Source organism: Bufo gargarizans, chromosome 3 (assembly GCF_014858855.1).
Source record: "Bufo gargarizans isolate SCDJY-AF-19 chromosome 3, ASM1485885v1, whole genome shotgun sequence".
NCBI lineage: Eukaryota > Metazoa > Chordata > Amphibia > Anura > Bufonidae > Bufo > Bufo gargarizans.
Genome location: NC_058082.1, coordinates 190495913 through 190518057, shown reverse-complemented (window position 1 = coordinate 190518057; position 22145 = coordinate 190495913). Strand labels below are relative to the sequence as shown.

The window sequence follows — 22145 nt, the reverse complement described above, 5'->3', positions numbered from 1 at the left end:
GCCATAATTCCCTGGGGTTTGATGCAGTGAAAAAGGTGATGAAAGGAATCGGGCAGAGATGGTTGAACAAATGTCTTCCTTTACTGAGTGGAAAACGGATAGCGGCACATTCATCAGCAGTGTGTACAAAGTACAAGTTCTTTCCCTGATGGGGTATGGTGGCTGGCAATGTGGCAGAGTTGATAATTTGAAATTTGCTAGCTGATGCTGTCTCTATCTGGATTCCCTTCCCTTTGGCTTTACTCTGGCACCTGTAGCTGTCCACTGTATAATGCAGGCTTCCAACTATGCCTGTCCTGAACTGCCGATGGTGTCTGAACGTGTCATCCACCACTTTGCAGCATAGCCTTGATGGGTTGACTGCGTGATCAGTCTGCTGACTCAAATACGCTGTAGTGGCCTAGGAGAATGCAGTGTCCATGGGGCAATTACGACCTAGGTGAGCTGCATCCGTCGTCCACATGGCCTGGAGGAGTGGAAGATGGATTGCATGCTCCCTAGCTTTTATATTCTGAGCTTCAACTGACCCCAACTACCTCTGCCCTACCCTTGGTAGGAAGTCAGACTAGGCCTCTCCTACCAAGAGGGGAGGAATAGAATGGTAAGTTCCATTCCTGATGCCAAACACTGCCAACTGTACCCTCATCTGCTGGTAAACAAAGTGTATTGCATTAAATGTGACATGAATATTACAAAATATGACATTACAAACCAGTTGTAGTACCCCCAGGTCTTGGGTATTACACAGGTTACCTCACCAGAGGTAGATGTCTACTTTGAGAATAGCAACCTTAGTAACGGTCTCCTCAGACAGGTTCTGTCTGCTCAGATCCTTTCACTCCATGGTGCACATTTAGCCCAGGAATTAGCTGGATTTGAGTTTACAAAGCAAACTTGTGCTGCCCAGGATAGGGATGACAGGCCACACTACCAGCCTGCCCATCATTCCATTAAGATCCAGGCCCCAAAACAAGACTTACCAAAGCCCTTAGCAAACTACTATTAGCTTTGCTCGATGTCTTATTTCTCATCCAGCTGTCCCTAGAAGAGATAGATATATATTCTGGAGCCTAGTACACACATGAGAGAAATCTTAAGGAAATATAACGATCCATGTTCACTTTTCCTGTCAGTCATTTTTTTCCTGTTTAATTTTTCCTTTTTTGCAAAATTTCCTTGTTTTAAACACAAAACGGCCAGTGCTCAATGTCCTTGCCACTTTTTTAGAATATAATGATGCACATGTCCAATGTCGCGTCTGTATACAGTACAGACCAAAAGTTTGGACACACCTCATTCAAAGAGTTTTCTTTATTTTCATGACTATGAAAATTGTAGATTCACACTGAAGGCATCAAAACTATGAATTAATACATGTGGAGGCCAGGTCATTTGGCGCAGCACCCCATCACTCTCATTCATGGTCAAATAGCCCTTACACAGCCTGGAGGTGTGTTTGGGGTCATTGTCCTGTTGAAAAATAAATGATGGTCCAACTAAACGCAAACCGGATGGAATAGCATGCCGCTGCAAGATGCTGTGGTAGCCATGCTGGTTCAGTATGCCTTCAATTTTGAATAAATCCCCAACAGTGTCACCAGCAAAGCACCACCACACCTCCTCCTCCATGCTTCACGGTTGGAACCAGGCATGTAGAGTCCATCCGTTCACCTTTTCTGCGTCACACAAAAACACGGTGGTTGGAACCAAAGATCTCAAATTTGGACTCATCAGATCAAAGCACAGATTTCCACTGGTCTAATGTCCATTCCTTGTGTTCTTTAGCCCAAACAAGTCTCTTCTGCTTGTTGCCTGTCCTTAGCAGTGGTTTCCTAGCAGATATTCTACCATGAAGGCCTGACTCACACAGACTCCTCTTAACAGTTGTTCTAGAGATGTGTCTGCTGCTAGAACTCTGTGTGGCATTGACCTGGTCTCTAATCTGAGCTGCTGTTAACCTGCGATTTCTGAGGCTGGTGACTCGGATGAACTTATCCTCTGCAGCAGAGGTGACTCTTGGTCCTCCTTTCATGGGGCGGTCCGCATGTGAGCCAGTTTCTTTGTAGCGCTTGATGTTTTTTGTGACTTCACTTGGGGACACTTTCAAAGTTTTCCCAATATTTCGGACTGACTAATCTTCATTTCTTAAAGTAATGATGGCCACTAGTTTTTCTTTACTTAGCTGCTTTTTCTTGCCATAATACAAATTCTAACAGTCTATTCAGTAGGACTATCAGCTGTGTATCCACCTGACTTCTCCACAACGCAACTGATGGTCCCAACCCCATTTATAAGGCAAGAACTCCCACTTATTAAACCTGACAGGGCACACCTGTGAAGTGAAAACAATTTCAGGTGACTACCTCTTGAAGCTCATCAAGAGAATGCCAAGAGTGTGCAAAGCAGTAATCAAAGCAAAAGGTGGCTACTTTGAAGAATCTAGAATATTACATATTTTCAGTTGTTTCACACTTTTTTGTTATGTATATAATTCCACATATGTTAATTCATAGTTTTGATGCCTTCAGTGTGAATCTACAATTTTCATAGTCGTGAAAATAAAGAGAACTCTTTGAATGTGTGTCCAAACTTTTGGTCTGTACTGTATGTGTTGCACTTTCAGTTTGACTTACAACCCCTGTCTCCTTTAGAAGGACACTAACATTTAATTGCCTGCTCTACTCAATGACAGTCATATAAATGTGTATACAGAAATTACTGATTAGAACAGTGGACTCCTTACCTCAGAATGAGCAGAAATTAATAGAAGTACTTTTTATACAGAACCTTTTCCCACAAAAACTGGTTTTCTCTTCCAGGTGCTGTCCATTGTAAAAACTTGACAGCACACTGACCACACAAATCAGTGGGGCTATTCACAGGTTTAATGAATTTTTTTATTTTTTTTTGGCCCGATCTGAGAAACTCGGTGCATGTCCTATTTTGGACATTTTTGTGGTTTAAACTAAGGCCTTGTCCGCATTTCCGTGTCAGTGACACATCTGTGGAAGAAAACCATCCTATATCCCACTTCTTATACTAACTCGTTGCTAGTAGCAGGATTATGAGACAGTTCAAATATACAGTCACAAATCTTCTAACAGTATAAAGCCCTAGGCCAGTGATGGCTAACCTCTGGCACGCCAGCTGTGGTGAAACTACGACTCCCAGCATGCTTTATTCATTTCTATAGATTTCTGAGAACTGTCAATAGAAGTGTGCATCTTGAGAGTAGTTTTACCACAGCTGCAGTGCCGGAGGGTAGCCATTACAGCCCTAGGCCAGGGATGGGCAAACTTTGGCTCTCCAGCTGTTGAAAAAATACAACTACCGCAAAACACTGACACCGGCAATGTGCGTTCGGCATTTTGCGGACCAAACATACAGAGAATACTTACCTGGCCACCTACACCTGTGCGCTTCCAGATTCCTCCATGGCTGTCACTGCATCTCCCTTTCAGATCACAACATCTAAGGGGGGGAGGGGGGGGGATGGGTTGCTGCCAATAGCAGGCCACGACGCTGACCTACACCCCCCCCCCCCACCCAACCAATGCCGTATGTTGTGATCTGCACGTCGGGGAGATGCCGTGGAGGAATCTGGAAGGACGCAGGTGTATTCCTCATGAAAGGACAATCTGAGAGCATCTATTCATATGTTGTACATCTGTTATTCCTACTAGAAGTTCATGAATAACTCTACAAATGGAGGTGTGTACCCGTCTGACGCTGTCCAATAAGTGCTGGCAGTGGGGGAAAAGGTAACACCCATTGTCAGTTTATTTATGAATTTATAGTTGGCAAAACAGAGAAATCTTACAACATATATAATAAGAAATAGGCTTCACAGTGATTTCATAGGGAATGCAATAGTTACTAAAATACATGTCATGAGACACTCCTCTTTAACCATTTCAATATAATAGCAGTCAGACATCACTAACCTGATCAATCACTGTTTTTGGTAGAAATGATATTTCTACATGGCAAATAATTTACTAGCAGGTGTAGTAGAGTAAAATAAATTCAACAGACCCAACAGTCATGGCATGCTGCTGATTCTGTGTAATTGAATCACTAATTGAAAGGGACATGTTCAAAATAATAGCAGTGTGGAGTTCAATGAGTGAGGTCATTCATTCTTTAATAAACGGGTGGCAATGATTGCCCTTATTTAAGGAAGGCAGCAAATGTTGTACATGCTGGTTACAGTGCATTTCTCTCTGAAATTCTGAGGAAAATGGGTCGTTACAGACATTGTTCAGAAGAACAGTGTATCTTGACTAAAAAGTTGGAGAGGGGAAAACCTAGAATGAAGTGCAGAAAATGATGGGCTACTTTGCAACCAAAACCTAAAAGACATGGAAGAAAGCGAAAAACTACCATTCGAATGGATAGAAGAATAGCCAAATGGCAAGGACTCGGCCAACAATCAAAGAAGGTCTAAAATTATCTGTGAGTTCTGTTACAATTAGAAGATGCCTATGTGAAGCCAAGCTATCTGCAGGAAGCCCCCGCAAAGTCCCACTGTTGAAAAAAAGACGTGCTGAAGAGGTTACAATTTGCCAAATAGCACATTGTCTGGCCTAAAGAGACCTTTTGTAGACTGATGAAGGTAAGATTGTTATTTTTGGGTCTAGTGGCCGGAGACAGTTTGTCAGATGACCCCCAAACACTGAATTCAAGCCACAGTGCACTGTGAAGACTGAAGCATGGTGGCGCAAGCATCATGATATGGGGATGTTTCTCATACTACGGTGTTGGGCCTATTTATCACATACCAAGGATCATGGATCAGTTTCAATACATCAGAGTACTTGAAGAGGAAATGCCCTTAAAATGGGTGTTCCAACAAGACGACAACCAAACACACCAGTAAACGTGCAACATTTTGGTTCCAGACCGAACACGATTGATATTATGGAGTGGTCAGCCCAATCCCCAGATCTTAATCCAATAGAAAACTTGTGGGTGAGATCAAAAATACAGTTTCTGAGGCAAAACCAAGAAGAAGAGTGGAATGTAGTCCAATCATCCTGGGCTGGAATACCAGCAGTTGGTTGACTCCAGGCAACACAGATGTACAGCAGTTCTCAGAAACAGTGGTTATACAACTAAATGTTAGTTTTAAGTTATTCAAAGGAAAGGAAAATCTCCAAACATTTTTTAGTTTATATAGTGAATGTTTGAGTTTGTAAAGAAGCATACAAACACTGCTATTTTTTTTTTTTAACTAGTCTAATTATTATTTTTATTTTTTTTTCATGTTTTGATTTGGAATAGAATGTAGTGTTCCCAATGCATTTGTGTGTATGGAAATAAAAGCTATTAGAAGGATTTTGAGCTTTATTCACTTTTTTAAACACACTGCTATTATTTGAACACAACTGTACATCTTGACGGCAGTCAGCACATATTTCTGCATGATGTTTTAAAGCTGCAGGAGTGGGGAGCCTGCTATCAGTGACAGCATGTCCCCCCATAGAGAAGACAGAGACAGGTCCCTGCCTTCCCCATCGCTGCATACCCAGCAATCAATGAGCTCAGTCAACTAAACAGTGTAAAGATGCAGCAAATTTATCAAATTGGCTTATACCGGATGATAAATGACTTTACACTAGCTTCCTTTGCTCCATAATTGACACATTGGTGCAACTTAAAGGGGTCGTGCAGCCAGTACATATTGAAGACCTATCCTCGGAATAGTGCATCAGTATCTGATCTGTGGGGGCTACTACTGCCACCTCTGCCAATAAGGGTGGGTTCACATCACGTTTTATGCCTTCATTTGCCGTATATGTTAGGGGAAAAAAAGGATACAAAAACACAGCACACCATGTTCTTGTATCCTGCACAGTCCGGTAAAAAACAGAATTTTTTATTTTTTTTTGTAAAATGGAACTCTGCAGTGAATGGATGCCACTGTATGGCATCAGTCTGAGGTATCCGTTTAACATATACATTTTTGTAGACCTAAAACTCATGGGAAAAGCGTGATGTGAACTTAACCTAAGCTATTTGAAATAGAGGCCGCGCTCGTACGAGCACTACTTAGTGTCATTTTATGTGTAATTACAAGTGCTTGTTCCATTCAAGTGAATAAAAAAAGCGCTTGTAATTACACTGCGTCCCCGAGAGAACAGTGTAAGAGCTCATTCAAACGACCGTGGTTTGGTTCTGCATTAGAGCCGCATTTTTTGCGGCTCGGGTGCTGACTCATTCACTTCAACAGGGCTGCAAAAGATGCGGATAGCACTCCATTGCTCTGTTTTGTGGCCCCGCAAAAAATATGAGCCATGTCCTATTGTCTGTTTTGCGGACAAGAATATGCTTCTCTATAAGGGGCCTTCTGTTCTGTTCCGTTCTGCAAATTACAGAAGGCACACGGACGGCATCCATGTTTTGCGGATCGCAAAACACTGCATGGTCATGTGAATAAGCCTTAATTTTGTGGAAGTAGTAGCTTCAAACAGCTGATCGGCGAGGTGCCAGGAGTTGGACCCCTACCAATCATATACTGATTTCCTGTCCTGGGGATATCCCCTTTTCCTGTATACCATGGCCCCTTGTAGTACAGAGTGCAGTATGTGTCTTATATGCATAATCAATGGGACATAAAGCAGGTATGCCAGTTATTGGAGCAGATGAAGCCAGAACTGTGGCGTATTTAGCATAATAAATTTCCCCTTATGCATTTAGACACTTCCTCATTTTACTATAGACTTTTACCTAACGTCTAATTGCAGTGTTTTAGCCCAATGACATCACCAGGGAGAACACTGCGAAATTGTGTGTAAACTGGATGTTTCCAAAGTGGCAAGGCTAGTACAACTTTCACCAGCTAAAAGGGGCTCTTGTGGGCGGATGTGCCCATAGTAGAGAACCTCAAACACAATATAACATTTTATTCTGTAGGCCCACAACAAGGACAATATCCTTCAGATTTCCTGACCTCCAGAACCCTGTGTAATTGTCCAATTCCCCCAAATTCATCATGGACGCTTCTGGTTGTTTTGTTTTTCATTTTGCTTTCTTCTGTGCTTGTTGCAGTTTGTTTTATTAGCTACCCTGCGCAGCTACTTGTATTTTTATCGCTCTTACCATTTCATGTAGTAAAAGGTGTGTACAGCTGTAGCCTCGCATAGACCTGTGTGTGGGGAATTGTAATGTCATTGTATTGCCTCTTCTATATGCTCTAAGTATCTTGGAGATACCCCTAGAAGCACACTGTTAACCTACCATGTGACGGTGTAAAACCTGAGTTCTGTTTGAGTACATGATTGAAAACGCTAAGAAGCTAGTTTGCATTGTGATTTCCCTGATCAAGCCTGTAGGCTTTTGTGTGGATGGTCATAATAATGTAGGATTGTATTTTTAGTCCATCATGTCTGGGTGCAACTAAAAATTAGACATACAAGAATCTTTTTATTTAATTTTTTTAACCGGGGATGGGAAGAAAAGGGTCTGTTATTTGTGTATAGTCAGTGACCAAAACCTATGCTTCATAGCCAACCATTGGCTGTGCTTACCAATTACATTACGTTAAGCCTCTTTAAAGCATGAACTGCTACTCTGACTCGCTAATAATTGAAACCAATAGTAATTTAAAGTCTTTAACCATGGGCATTGCTTCTAATATGATGCTAGACTGTACGTTATAACTTCTCAAATGCTATACTTTCTGTTATATCTCCTATACACATGATATGGTATAACTGTTAGATTGCTGGGGGTCCTACAGCTGGGACCACCACCATTCCCGAGAACCTGCAAATGAATGGAGGGGCAGGTCGGGCATGCACACTGCTGCTTCATTCATCTCTACGGTAGTTCCAGAGATAGTCATAGAAATGAATGGAAAGGAGATGTCTCATCTCATCTATGGGCCTCTGAGATCTGCTCCTATATCTAGAATGGGATCCTGGTAGTGGGACTTAGGGCCGCGTTTAGAGATTGGATCAAAAGCTGTAATTTTTTTCTTGTAGCTTTACCATAGTATATACTTAAATTAGAAACTAAAAATCACTGGCTTATTCATTGTGATGCGGTTTAAAGCCCTATTGAATGGAATCACTTTGAACTTAAGATGAAAATTATAAAGGCCATTCTAGAGTAACGCACATCGAAGTAAATGCCTACTATATGGAATACATGTTGGTGCCCTATGTAGAACTGCTTAAAGGGAATGTGTCATCAGAAAACGACCAAGTGTTTAAGCTAAAAACATTAATTTATAGATTTTTTTTAATGATTTTTAGTTTTTCATGTTCTATGTCAATATCTACATTGAAAAAAAAAATTAAAGCCTGCAGTTTTTACATTGGCCACTAGGTCTAATATTATGTGTCACTTTTTGGTCTATACAGATCATTTTACTGCAGTTATCTGCTTATCATTACTGACAGGATTACAATGGCAGAATGGGTGTGTGTGTATGTATATATAAACACAGGAGCCACCATTTACAATAGATGGTGATCACAGCTTATCTACTCCCTCCTGACCTCTGCACTGGTAGTGCATGAAAACTCTTTCAGGTCCTCTCCTATCCACTGTGTCTATGGCCCATGTAGCTGCCGTAAAGCATATCTCTAAATGTTAGTGAGAGCAGCTCAGGTAAGATGGCAGCCAACATAATCCTGTACAGAAAATCAGAAAATAAAAACAGACAAAAAAATGAGTATTTGTTGCTATCCGGTTTTAACTGGCAGAAAAAAACATTTTGGTCCACATTCCCTTTAAGTCATGTTTTGCACCATTTCCTTTTCATACCATTGATCTGCAGCTTTTGGCTCGCTTTGGCCGTGCAATTGGTTTCCAGCAGTGGTGGATATTAAAGTCATTCTAATCAATGGTCGTCGATAAATGGTTATTTGGTTATTCTTGAGGTTACTAAGTTTTACTCTCAACCTTTTCTACGTCTTGATTAGCCAGAATGACGGGCGGATTTAGATGGCCTTCTCAATATAACTATGGCACTGGATAAAATCCTTGTTAGATTCCAGATGTGGGTGATCTTGGACATGCTTAGCATCAAAGGCTTGAAGGTGTCCTGTGTGTGCTGCCCAGCTTCCAACCAGTAGGAGTTACAAGCTCTGTGTAACATATTGTGACCCCCAGCATTTGATCTAAACCCTTTTTCAAACAAACCAAGACATGGGAAATGCCACAGACAATCTGCCTTAGGTAATAGAAATAGACGTTCTGCTGTCAGATTGTAGCATAGGTATAGCAGACAGTTGTTTTTATGCTTTAGAGATTCTAAGACTTTTGTATCGTTAAAAGGAGTTTAGAAAACATTTATCATTTTATGTATTTTCTTTAGAATTAGAAATGTTTATGCTTAAAGGAGATTTTACGTAACTTACATATAGCTGAAATCTTCTGGAAAAGGAAAGGCCTGGCTAGATAAAATTAAAGAAACTATAGATCTTTACAGTATGTATGATGTATGGTTGCTTAGTCCTCAGATAGTTAGCCACTGAGGGCTCGCCATATGCAAAATTGGTATCTAATTCACTTCTTTGTTATGCAGCTTTAGGAATGCCAGTGGCTTGACAGCGGCTGACCTTGCACACTCCCAGGGCTTTCAAGAGTGTGCGCAGTTTCTCCTTAACCTCCAGAACAGTCAGCTGAACGGTTTTTATTACAGCAACTCCTTAAATGGAGTCCACCAAGTCAACTCCCCTAATCATTTTAATGGAGGCACAATAAGTCGCAAGCGTTCCTTCAATGATTTGGAGGCTTATGCCATCAAGAAGCTTAGAACTGAAGGTCAGAAATTACTTTACTTCACTGTTTTGTGTAACAAATTGTAAACAGCAGTTTTTATAAACACGCGACATGGGAGTTAGGCCGCGTTCACATATGCGGAAGAGGAACAGACTGCCAGAGTTTACTGTTTTTGACATACCTGGATACCATCGTGCACCTCCAGATCCCCATTCAATGTAATGGGACTGGGCCGCTTTCAAGCATATATGCTGGCTTTTGGATGGACCAAAAAATTGCATGTATAGTAATAATTATTATTAATATTAGTATACAGTACAGACCAAAAGTTTGGACACACCTTCTCATTCAAAGAGTTTTCTTTATTTTCATGACTGAAAATTGTAGATTCACACTGAAGGCATCAAAACTATGAATTAACACATGTGGAATTGTATACATAACAAAAAAGTGTGAAACAAGTATGCCCTATTCTAGGTTCTTCAAAGTAGCCATCTTTTGCTTTGATTACTGCTTTGCACGCTCTTGGCATTCTCTTGATGAGCTTTAAGAGGTAGTCACCTGAAATGGTCTTCCAACAGTCTTGAAGGAGTTCCCAGAGATGCTTAGCACTTGTTGGCCCTTTTGCCTTCACTCTGCGGTCCAGCTCACCCCAAACCATCTCGATTGGGTTCAGGTCCGGTGACTGTGGAGGCCAGGTCATCTGGCGCAGCACCCCATCACTCTCCTTCATGGTCAAATAGCCCTTACACAGCCTGGAGGTGTGTTTGGGGTCATTGTCCTGTTGAAAAATAAATGATGGTCCAACTAAACGCAAACCGGATGGAATAGCATGCCGCTGCAAGATGCTGTGGTAGCCATGCTGGTTCAGTATGCCTTCAATTTTGAATAAATCCCCAACAGTGTCACCAGCAAAGCACCCCCACACCATCTCCATGCTTCACGGTGGGAACCAGGCATGTAGAGTCCATCCGTTCACCTTTTCTGCGTCACACAAAAACACGGTGGTTGGAACCAAAGATCTCAAATTTGGACTCATCAGATCAAAGCACAGATTTCCACTGGTCTAATGTCCATTCCTTGTGTTCTTTAGCCCAAACAAGTCTCTTCTGCTTGTTGCCTGTCCTTAGCAGTGGTTTCCTAGCAGATATTCTACCATGAAGGCCTGATTCACACAGTCTCCTCTTAACAGTTGTTCTAGAGATGTGTCTGCTGCTAGAACTCTGTGTGGCATTGACCTGGTCTCTAATCTGAGCTGCTGTTAACCTGCGATTTCTGAGGCTGGTGACTCGGATGAACTTATCCTCCGCAGCAGAGGTGACTCTTGGTCTTCCTTTCCTGGGGCGGTCCGCATGTGAGCCAGTTTCTTTGTCGCGCTTGATGGTTTTTGTGACTGCACTTGGGGACACTTTCAAAGTTTTCTTGCCATAATACAAATTCTAGCAGTCTATTCAGTAGGACTATCAGCTGTGTACCCACCTGACTTCTCCACAGCGCAACTGATGGTCCCAACCCCATTTATAAGGCAAGAAATCCCACTTATTAAACCTGACAGGGCACACCTGTGAAGTGAAAACCATTTCAGGTGACTACCTCTTGAAGCTCATCAATAGAATGCCAAGAGTGTGCAAAGCAGTAATTAAAGCAAAAGGTGGCTACTTTGAAGAACCTAGAATATGACATATTTTCAGTTTCACACTTTTTTGTTATGTATGTAATTCCACATGTGTTAATTCATAGTTTTGATGTCTTCAGTGTGAATCTACAATTTTCATAGTCCTGAAAATAAAGAAAACTCTTTGAATGAGAAGGTGTGTTCAAACTTTTGGTCTGTACTGTATATGGCGGATCAAAGTGCTGGAATATACTACACACGTGAACCCTGCCTTAGGCTAAGTTCATATCACTGTTAATGAGGACCTTTCATCAGAATTAAACTTCTAAAGTAACTATGCAGGCATGTAGAGCGGCGCCCAGGGACCCCCCTGCACTTACTGGTATACCTGGGCGCCGCTCCGTTCTCCGGTAATTGCCTCCGGTATCTTTACAGTTAGGCTCCACCCAGGGGAACCTGCTGTTGGCTCATTCTCCCATGCTGCAGCGCTGGCCAATCACAGCGCTCAGCTCTCTCTCAGGCTATGAGCTGAGCGCTGTGATTGGCCAGCGCTGCAGCATGGGAGAAGGAGCCGACGGCAGGTTCCCCTGGGTGGAGCCTAACTGTAAAGATACCGGAGGCAATTACCGGAGAACGGAGCGGCGCCCAGGTATACCAGTAAGTGCAGGGGGGTCCCTGGGCGCCGCTCTACATGCCTACATAGTTACTTTAGAAGTTTAATTCTGATGAAAGGTCCTCTTTAAGCTTTCCGTTCTTCTGACTTGTAGGAGGCACATAAAAAATTTATTTTAAGCATCAATTGTGCTCAGTTGATATCAGTTTGCACTAAAAATGACTGATTTATTTTTATTTTTTTACATTTTTTGAGCATCAGTTATCAGTTTGTGTCACTTCTATCATAGATCAGTTGCATGCAGGACTTTTGCTTGCGTCAAAAATAATGGTCCCTTTCCATGGGATGACGATCTAGCAGATTGTCTTGAAGGAACGATGATCTTTTGTGCTGGACAATTACCCGATGAACTAGTGTTTTGTTCGTTCATCGAGTAATCGGCGGTGCATCGGTAATGAGTGCCTAATTGTCGGCCCTTAATTGATCAGTGACAGAAGTGAAACAAACTGATCGTGACTGATGCTCAAAATATCGGATCTGTTTTTTGTTTTTTTTTGTTCTAAGGCTACTTTCACACTAGTGTTCGGGGCTCCGCTTGTGAGTTCCGTTTGAAGGCTCTCACAAGTGGCCCCGAACGCATCCGTACAGCCCCAATGCATTCTGAGTGGATGCGGATCCGCTCAGAATGCCTCAGTCTGGCACCATTTGGCCTCCGCTCCGCTCAGCAGGCGAACACCCGAACGCTGCTTGCAGCGTTCGGGTGTCCGCCTGGCCGTGTGGAGCCAAACGGATCCGTCCAGACTTACAATGTAAGTCAACGGGGACGGATCCGTTTGAAGTTGACACAATATGGCTCAATTTCAAACGGATCCGTCCCCCATTGACTTTCAATGTAAAGTCTGGATGGATCCGTCTGACTAGCTTTCACACTTAGAATTTTTTCTGAAATATAATGCAGATGGATCCGTTCTGAACGGATCCCATCGTCTGCATTATAGGAGCGGATCCGTCTGTGCAGACACCAAACGGATCCGCTCCGAACGCAAGTGTGAAAGTAGCTTTAAGTAGTGTTTTGCAGATCCGCAAATTGCGGACACCGGCCCGTGTGCGTTCCGCAATTTTCAGACTGCACATGGCCAGCACTAGCATAGAAAATGCCTATTGTCCGCAATTGTGGACTAGAATAGGTCATGTTCTACATTTTTCTGTGGGCCCGCATCTTTTGCTGCCCAATTCGATACTGTGGAACGGTTGCGGATCTGTTCATACGATCGTGTGAATGGGCCCTAAGTGACAGATGGGGTGAAGAAAGCTTTAACTGTATAGCAGTCAGGTGGTGTGCACCTAACCGAAGGATATGTTCACATCTACGTTGAGTTTTTCATTCTTCTGATCAGTCAAAAATAACTGATCGTCTTGTTGTATCAGTTTGTGTCAGTTCCATCAGACATCAGTTTTATACAATAAGCGAAAAAGCCTTAATGCGTGAAATGCCTAAAAATAAGGGTCCATTCACACATCCGTGTTTGTTTTGCGGATCCGCTTAACACGGAGACTGGCAATTTGCGTTCCGCATTATGCGGACCGCACATCGCCGGCACTAATAGAATAGGACATGTTCTATTTTTTTTTCGGATCAGAAATGCGGACCCAGAAGTAAATAGGTGCGCAATTCCGTTGCGCAAAATGCGGAATAAAATTGCGGATGTGTGAATGGAGCCCAAGTTAGAATTAGTTAATTTTTATTTTTCTGTTCTTGGGATGGACCAGAAGAATGGAAAGCTATGATGTGAATGAGCCCTCACTTGTGCTGCCCTTTGCGATCTGTGGCAGGTTGCTTTGTGATCTGCCTTTTAAATGTTAGGCTGGGTTTACATACGCGCTGTAAACTCCGGCAGTCTGTTCCTGTGAAGGAACAGACTTCCAGCGTTCACTGTATCCAGCATAGCTGGACACCACCATGCACCGCCGGATTCACATTAACTGTAATGGGATCCGGCCACTTTCTGGTATGTATGCTGGCTTTTGGCTGGAAAAAGTCGAGTAGTATATTTTTTTTGTCCGGTTGCTTTTCTGCATATATACCAGATAAAGTGAATTCTGGCAGTATGTTTCTATGCCTGACCAGACTGCCGAAGTCCACAGCACATATAGGATTTCATTGCTCATGTGCTAGCATAAACTTAATTATGTACATGTACACATACGGCAGCAAATACAACCTGCAGGTGACATAAATGCACATCATTTGGCACCAAGAGATTAAAGAGGACCTTTCACCGGTCCTGACCTTATGATATAACTAGCGGGTTGTGTAGGGCATACTGAAAGGATGTTAAGACACCTAGTATGTTTCCTATGCGCTGCTCTGTTCACCCGCTCTGCCCCCCCTTTCTGGTTTCCTGCCTGGTATGTAATTTTTTTTTTCAGGGGAGTCTCCTCCATGGCTGTTAGCTGCCCAATCGCAGCGGAAAGCATCACCGCCAGGGAGAAGGAGACGCCTCCTGAGAAATAGGGCTGTCTCCTCCTCCCTGTACCATTGGTATGATTTAAATACCAGGTGGGAAACCAGAGCGGCGCGTAGGAAACATGGTAAGCGTTATAACATACCTTCAGTATGCCCTACACAGCCAGCTAGTTATATGATAATGTCGGGGCCGAGTCCTCTCTAAACTGTGCTTAGACATGCTTTGTGGATCCTGCCAACAGTGTTGTTAAAATGTAAAGCCAGAAAGTGTGCTGGTTTTGTTTGTTGCATTTTTCCTTTCATTCACTTTGTTTGCATTAATGTTTTTCAGGAGGCAGCATTTATATCCGGGCTGATTTGGCTGGAGGGGTAGAAGACGAGAGCATGCATGTAGAAAATCACTCCGAGATATCAGGTGGGATTGGGCAGTTTTCTGACAGATGCTGCAACACACAACTGGTTGAAGATCTGAAACCACAGGAGAACGCATCTGTTAGCCCAGTAAATAATATTTGCACAGTGTCTCCAATGCAAACGCCTTTTCGTTGCATCAGCCAATATGCTTATTTCTAAAAGCTTTCATGTATGAAGTAATGGTATCTCTATCATCCTTCTGATTGTATCATAACTTCATATGTTCTAAAACATAATACAGACTTTCGGAGGGATCTATATAACCGGGTAAAAAAGGAGCATTAAACTATACAGTACTTGCTTTAAAGTATTATAGATCTGTTTATATAGATCTGTTATGCAATTTCCAGGTTCCAACTACTACTATGTAATTTTCTTCAGTTTCTTTGGAACAAGCTGTAAATTTATGAGTATATATACACATTGGACATTTGCTTTTAATGGTATGAATGTTGTGGTTATTAAAATGGGTACAAAATTGGAGTGCGCCTGTTTTGGTTTAAAACGTTTGTGTATTGGTCTAATGTGGATACGGTGAAAGAATCCAGTTAAATTGAGCTGCTTTCAGTTTTTGCTTGGAGTTGCACTTTAATTTCCAGCCAGTGTAATCCTTTGGAAGGTGGGTCTAGGCTTCATTTTGTTGGAACAGGCATTACATATATGTTAGTTTGCCATCATTATATCTATTGAGGTAGAATTTTTTTTATTTTTTTTTAATCAGTCTTCTGAATATGTACATATACTGCTGTTTAAAGTAGTTAAAGTAATATATGTGGGAAATTGCAGAAAACCTTATTCTCTCATCTGTAGAGGGAAGATTCAAAGTCCATGTGAGCTCCCCAGTAGAAACAAACTGTGCAGTACATTGTAACCCTTTTGCTGCCAGAGTTGTTTGGACATCTTGCACCTCTGATAGCCCAAAAAATCATACTAAAATTTTCTCCCCCTCCCTAAATATATATTTTGAAAATAGACACCCAGCACATTGTTAAATACCACTCATCACTTTATACACACATGGACATCCTTTATGAAACTATGAGTCAAAGTAAATGTTTTATTTTTTTTATGAAAGTTGATATTTGGGGGGTAAAAAGTGTGACCCAAGCAGAAAATGATATGGCTCACACATCTTACATACAGTCCAGTTACGCCTAAATTTACAAACAAAATCACCAGAACTGGAAAAACAAAAAATCTGATTTTAAGCTAGAAAAAGTGGCAACCTATAAAACACAGGGATTACAGTCATTTAAAAGTGCACCCCAATAACCTATATATTTCTTGAAAGCACACCTCATAATTGCAGTTACCTTCACAGTTGACATCCGTGTCCACCTTCAGGTAACTTTTGAACAAAAAAAATGATTAACAAAAAATGCATCAAACCAAGCCTTTGCCCCGAAAACTCGCATCAAAGCGGATTGAACATAAAAACAACGTAATATATTAAGGTATGCCAATCTCCTACTACAAGCCCATACATCAACAAAAGCTTGTGCTCTTAAGAAACTGGAATAGACGCCATGTAAAAAATATGATCTACATATTTGTTAAAAATGTATACTGTATACAGCAAAAAACTGTGTGCAAAAGATACCTTGTATAAAAATAACTTAATAGTTAATACAAACAACCACCTTCATGCAGCTTTGTAGCAAAAAATAATAGAAATAGGACTAAAATTTTATTTGTGTGTTTATGCAAATAAAATGAAGTCTGCAAAAACTAAGATTTCAGTTCATACACATATGTATAAATGATGTGCCTCATGTGTTAAAGAAATGCAAAAGGGGTTGTGAAGGTAGTATATATTGATGACCTATCCTCAGGATAGGTCATAAATATCTGATCGGTGGAGGTCCGACACCCCCACTGATCTGCTGTTTGAAGAGGAGGCAGCGCTCCATTAGAGCGTTGCTTCCCCTTCATTACTCTGCACCTTGGCTCCCTTGCAGCGGTGGTGTAGTGTAATTACAAGTACTCCCTCCATTCAAGTGAATTGAGCAAGTACTTGTAATTACATTGTGCTTCCGAGACGATGAGCAGTGTATTGAAGAGGTAGTAGCACTCGCACGGAGCGCCGCCTCCTCTTCAAACAGCTGATCAGCGGGATTGCTGGGTGTCAGACCATCTTAAGGATATGTCATCAATGTATACAGCCTCCATGACCACTTTTCGCAAGACATTTTCAGAATGGTGTAATATGGGTACTCTATTACTCCCATGTTATACACACAAGATCTGAACCTCCTGTAGTTCATCAGAAAATAAGTTAGAGCTCTGTACTTCTAGTTCTGATGAACCGCAAGAGGTCCAGGTGCTGTATCCATAATATTGTTACAAAAAAGTCCCTGTATTACACCTGTCTGAATACTGTTTTTTATATTTGTATACCTACAGTAATTCAAAACTATCATTTTTTGCAACAGTCAATGAGCAAAAATGTCTTCTGACAGATTTTTTTTTTTCCATCTGTCAGAAATGGATTAGATGTTTCTCTCGTGATAATAGATATCACTATTATTGCTGTGTGTAACAGGTGTCACTAGAAAAGCAGTCTGTATATTTTACTCCATAGAAAGGGTATGGACAGTATAAGCTTTATTGATGTTTGTGTATTTGCGGTGCAGCTTATTTGGCGCTGTGATCCAGGCTTTGGTAAACGTATGGGACATGACGTCATTAAACAGTATTATTAGGCAGAGAGACATGAATAGATGAGCAAGCACTAATCCCCCCCCCCCTTTTCAATATGTGACAGAGGACAAGTATGCTCTCTGATTCATGAGTATAGGGGGTTGATGACAGAAATCCATGTTATTCTCCCCTTGGGGAAATGTACAGCTACACATGCGAGAGAAGACTGTGCGTCTCTCTTTATGCAGCTTGTCCGCACTCCCCTGCTGGAAGCGCCTCTCCTCCTCCACGTTGGCTGACTGACATCTCAGCTGGCTGAACAGTGTAGTGCCAGTTTCTGCTGGCTTATCTTTGGCTATGTAACAGCTAAAAATTTATGCCAGGTCTTGTTTTACAGCTGACAATCTCAACTTTAAAATATGATTGAGGCTCTGGCCAAGATGAGTTGCAAGTTAGAGCATTTAGAAATTTGGTTAGGAATGAAAGCTGAAGCTGTATATATCTTTCACGGACCTTTTCAGCCTGAGATCCAGCCATCCTGCAAGGATGTAAGATGCATCCTTGGCAGGGAAAAAGTTAAAGGGGTTGTTTGGCCTTGGAAGTTGACAACCCCTGGAGTCTTCCCCTGTCTCCCTGAACAAAAACGGGTCCTAGAAATTTGACTTGAATAATTAGACAATAGATCAAGCCATAAATGGAAGAAGCTAAATCAGTTCAGTCAGCAGTTTAATGCGATTATACTATTTATATACCTGAACAATTTGTAGACATGGGCCATAACCTGTTACACACAGTTACAGCTTTCTATAAGAGTTTTCAAGACTTGTGACAGGTTTGTTTCTTGATACAGATATGAATGGTAGCCCCACTACATTAACAAATGGACAAGCAACTAATGGATTTAATGCACCCCTTGGAGACATGGAAACAAGTTCTGCAAAATGCCTTCAGTTCTCTCAAGAAATCAACAATGTCACGGTCACAAATGGCAAGACAGAGAGCCCTGATGAGCATGGGACTTTTGCTGAAAATAACATTGATGCCATCAGTCCTCAAGCCTGCGGCTCTTTGCATGTTAATGGGAGCCCTAGTAGTTGGGTGAATCCTAGGCCTTCTTTGGGTGATGGGGCTGCTGACATCTTACAGTATGGATATTACCATGGATTTGGAGACTCTGCTGAAAGCTTACCAGAGTATAGTAGTCTTCGGGAACATTCTGAGTCGGTCAATGTTGAACATAGATATAAAAGTACATTCATAAGCACACTTCACCAGTATCAGGGATTTTAATGGTTATATATCCATGTGCAAGAAAGGTTAACCAGTTTATTCCTAAAACCTGGCATCTAAAATGCAAACTGTTACAAAGAAAATTATCTTTGTCTCCCATTTATATATACTTTTTTCTAATTGCGTGGGAAAAATTGTACGTCAGCATGTTTGCCTATATCAGTAAATCATAGTGAAGACCGCGCTGCTCAAATAATCCAGAAGGTATCCAAAAATAAAGGCAGTCATGCACAGCATTCAGATATAGACTAACATCGAAACCATTAACAGGGATTCCTTTGGCTTCCAACTTGATCCTTTTATAGGGACCAAAAGTTGCGCAAATAGTGGAGAACCACCAACAAAAGTGCAATAAATAATTGATTATACTCACAAAAGGTAAAAGGTTTGTAGGCATATCAAAAAGCTGTATCAACCCTCGTGTCTGTGCCCCTGGTGAAGCGAAACCTAGGTCGGGCAGAGACACGAGGGCTGATGCAGCTTTTTGATATGCCTACAAACCTTTTGTAAATACATTTTTTATTGTACTTTTTGTTGGTGGTTCTTCACTATTTGTGCAACTTTTGGTCCCTATAGAAGGATAGAGGTGGAAGCCAAAGGAATCCCTGTTAATGGTTTCGATGTTAGTCTATATCTGAACGCTGTGCATGACTGCCTTTATTTTTGCATGCCTTCTGGATTATTTGATCTTCACTATGATTTACTGATTGTCTATGTGGAAAGGACCCACTTCACTTTGAGACCTGCAGCGCCGTAAACAGGCAACATAACTGAGTACAATTCTTATTTTATTTGAAATGTTTGCCCCTATGTAGCCAGTTGCAGTTGACAGCTTTTAATAAATGACTGCACACAGAAGAGTTTCTTATGGAAACTAAGAAGCACTTTCAGAAACAGGATATGTATGCAAGTTACAAGCTGTTAGCTTCCAAAACAGTGCGCCATAAGATGGGCGTCCAGATGTTACTATATGTGACAGTGTAAGAGGCATGAGCAACACTGTCACACTATGAAAAAAAATACTTGTTTCTTTCCACTTTGTCAAATATGACTCAGTTTTAGGCATTAAAATGTTTTTTTTTTTTTTTTTTTAATGCAACTAGAATTCTTTTTTTAATCTAGGAAGTCTTTTTTTTTTTTTTTTTTTTTTTTTTTCTCCCCCTATAGGAAAGATTGCCCTAACTCTACTCGCCCCATCCTAGGTGTATACTGTTAGCCTACCCATTCCATTTTTTTTTTTTCTAATAGCCTATTTTAACCAAACAAGTTAAGAAATAGCAAAAAGCTACCTTTTTGAAACTTTCTTAGAGCAAGAAAAAGGGAATCAATTCAAGTTGAATTTAAAGAGTTAGTGTATATTTTTGAAAAGATGGCTTCTAAAACGTGAAGCTTTTCCATTTCTTTAATGTTTAAATACTTTCTGCTGAAGGTAAACTTGACATTTCGTTATATAGGTTTTTATTGTGAAGAGGTCTTTTTGTGTTTGTAGCTGATATTTTTTTTTTCTAGAGACCTTTGTACTGTCTACGGTTGAACGAGGGAATATGATTTGTACTTTGCAATAATATAACTGTTGTTGGGTGGAAAAGAGTATAGGCTCAATAATGACAGCTTGTACCAATTCCAGAAAAGCAGGTGACCTTTCATTTGGATCTATGTGCTGTTTCACTTAAGTCCTGATCATTGTTTTTCTGTATAAGCCACAAACAGGACCAGGCATGAACAAAGTTGCATTGTATCTAGACCCGTTTTGTCATTGCTTCTGTCTGTACATTTTTCTTTATAACCAGCTTGAAATCATTTTCATTTTGTATTTGTGTAAAGCCCCCGAGTATCAACATTTGCTGCAAATGCTTTGTTACATCTAATTTTGCCACTTACTCATCTCCTGGATTGTGACAGTGTACTTTACTGAACACACTGCTTTACATTGTTTTCTCTTTTTTATTTTTTTTATGGATGATATGAATGAGACCTTAATGAAAAATATATCAAGCCATGTGTTTGACTACATAAGACTGTAAGTCCAGTCTTCGTTATGCTAAATTTCGGTGTTCTAAACACACTTCCTCTCCTCTGAGTTAGTGGCTCATACACATTTTCTTTACGCAGAAACTGACTTTTTCTCATTGATTGTTTTTCAGTTTATATACAGTTCAGCATTGCAGAGGGGAAGCATGTGCCCTGAGATTTGTGTTAATAAAAAAATTAAGCTACTGCATAAAGCTTTTGTTTTGCATTTTTTTTGTGTGCCCCCCCCCCCCCCCCCCCCCTCAGTTTTATGCTCAGTAATGAAATGCTGAAATAAACATGCAAACGTCTTCAGTCACCTGAGCTGCTTTAAATATTATTGGTGGTAGGTATTACATAATGTTAGATTGGATTATAGAATATTGCATATGGTAATTAGAATAGGTGGCAAGTCTCCTAGCTAAAGCTTCTAGGCCATGATACAATGCTGAAACCTCCCCCATGTCTACACCCTATTACAGCCTCCATGTGTGAAACTTAGGATGCAATTTATGAAACCCTCCAGAATTCTGGCATCAAAAAGCCACAAAATAGAGTTTTGTGACATTTTGGACAGACTTGTGCAAAAAGCATGCAGCATTTTTTCACTTCTAACTGGGAAAGCGGGCGAGGTTAGCCTGTTGAGTAAGGCCCCATGCACACAACTGTAATTTTGCTTTCCATCCGTTTTATATTTTTTGCGGATTGGATTCAGAACCATTTATTTCAATGGGAGCTGCAAAAATGTCCATTCTGTCGGCCCGCAAAAAAACCATAGAACGTGTCCTATTCTTGTCCATTTTGTCGGTAACCGCGAGTGCAAAATACATATGATCATGTGCATGAGGCCTTACTCCAATAAAGGGGTCATATAGAGAGTGGAGTAACGTCTGGGAAAGGGGGGCTTAGGCCCCTTGCACATGAGCGAGGGTCTCGCTGCAGACTTGCAGCGAAGCACCCGGCCTGAACATCCAGCGCTGCCAGTGTCACATAGCATTATATTGATTTATGATGCTATGTAACCCTTACAGTTATGGAATGTATTAGATGACACTGACCTAATGCTGTAAGTGGTATCCAATTCATTCATACACTTCTAGCAGAAATAATAGCGAAATTGCACTATTGAATCATAAGAATATATGCTTCAGAGATGTGCTTGCATGGGATTACAAGCAGTCACTAATTAACAAATGTCAGAAGAGGTGACAGGTTGACTCTAATATGGTACAAGGGGTGTTCAATAAGTTATCTACCCCGGCATGTTCTGTTAGTGTGCAGGTTGAGACATGTCTGGACATGCAACACACACAGTAGCACTTCAGTCTGATAAAGGCACTGGAAGTGACAGGATGGCAAGTGCA

General features: G+C 41.2%; 1 protein-coding gene across 1 annotated transcript in view; it reads left to right on the top strand.

The window, feature by feature from the left end:
* ANKRD10 (ankyrin repeat domain 10) overlaps window positions 1-18995 on the top strand; it is a 44604-nt gene extending 25609 nt beyond the window's left edge. Inside the window, exons 4-6 of the mRNA XM_044283894.1 lie at window positions 9536-9774; window positions 14759-14842; window positions 18332-18995. Coding sequence (XP_044139829.1) covers window positions 9536-9774; window positions 14759-14842; window positions 18332-18771 — 763 coding nt within the window. The 3' untranslated portion in view covers window positions 18772-18995. The remainder of the gene's footprint in view (window positions 1-9535; window positions 9775-14758; window positions 14843-18331) is intronic.
* Window positions 18996-22145: the final 3150 nt, after the last annotated feature.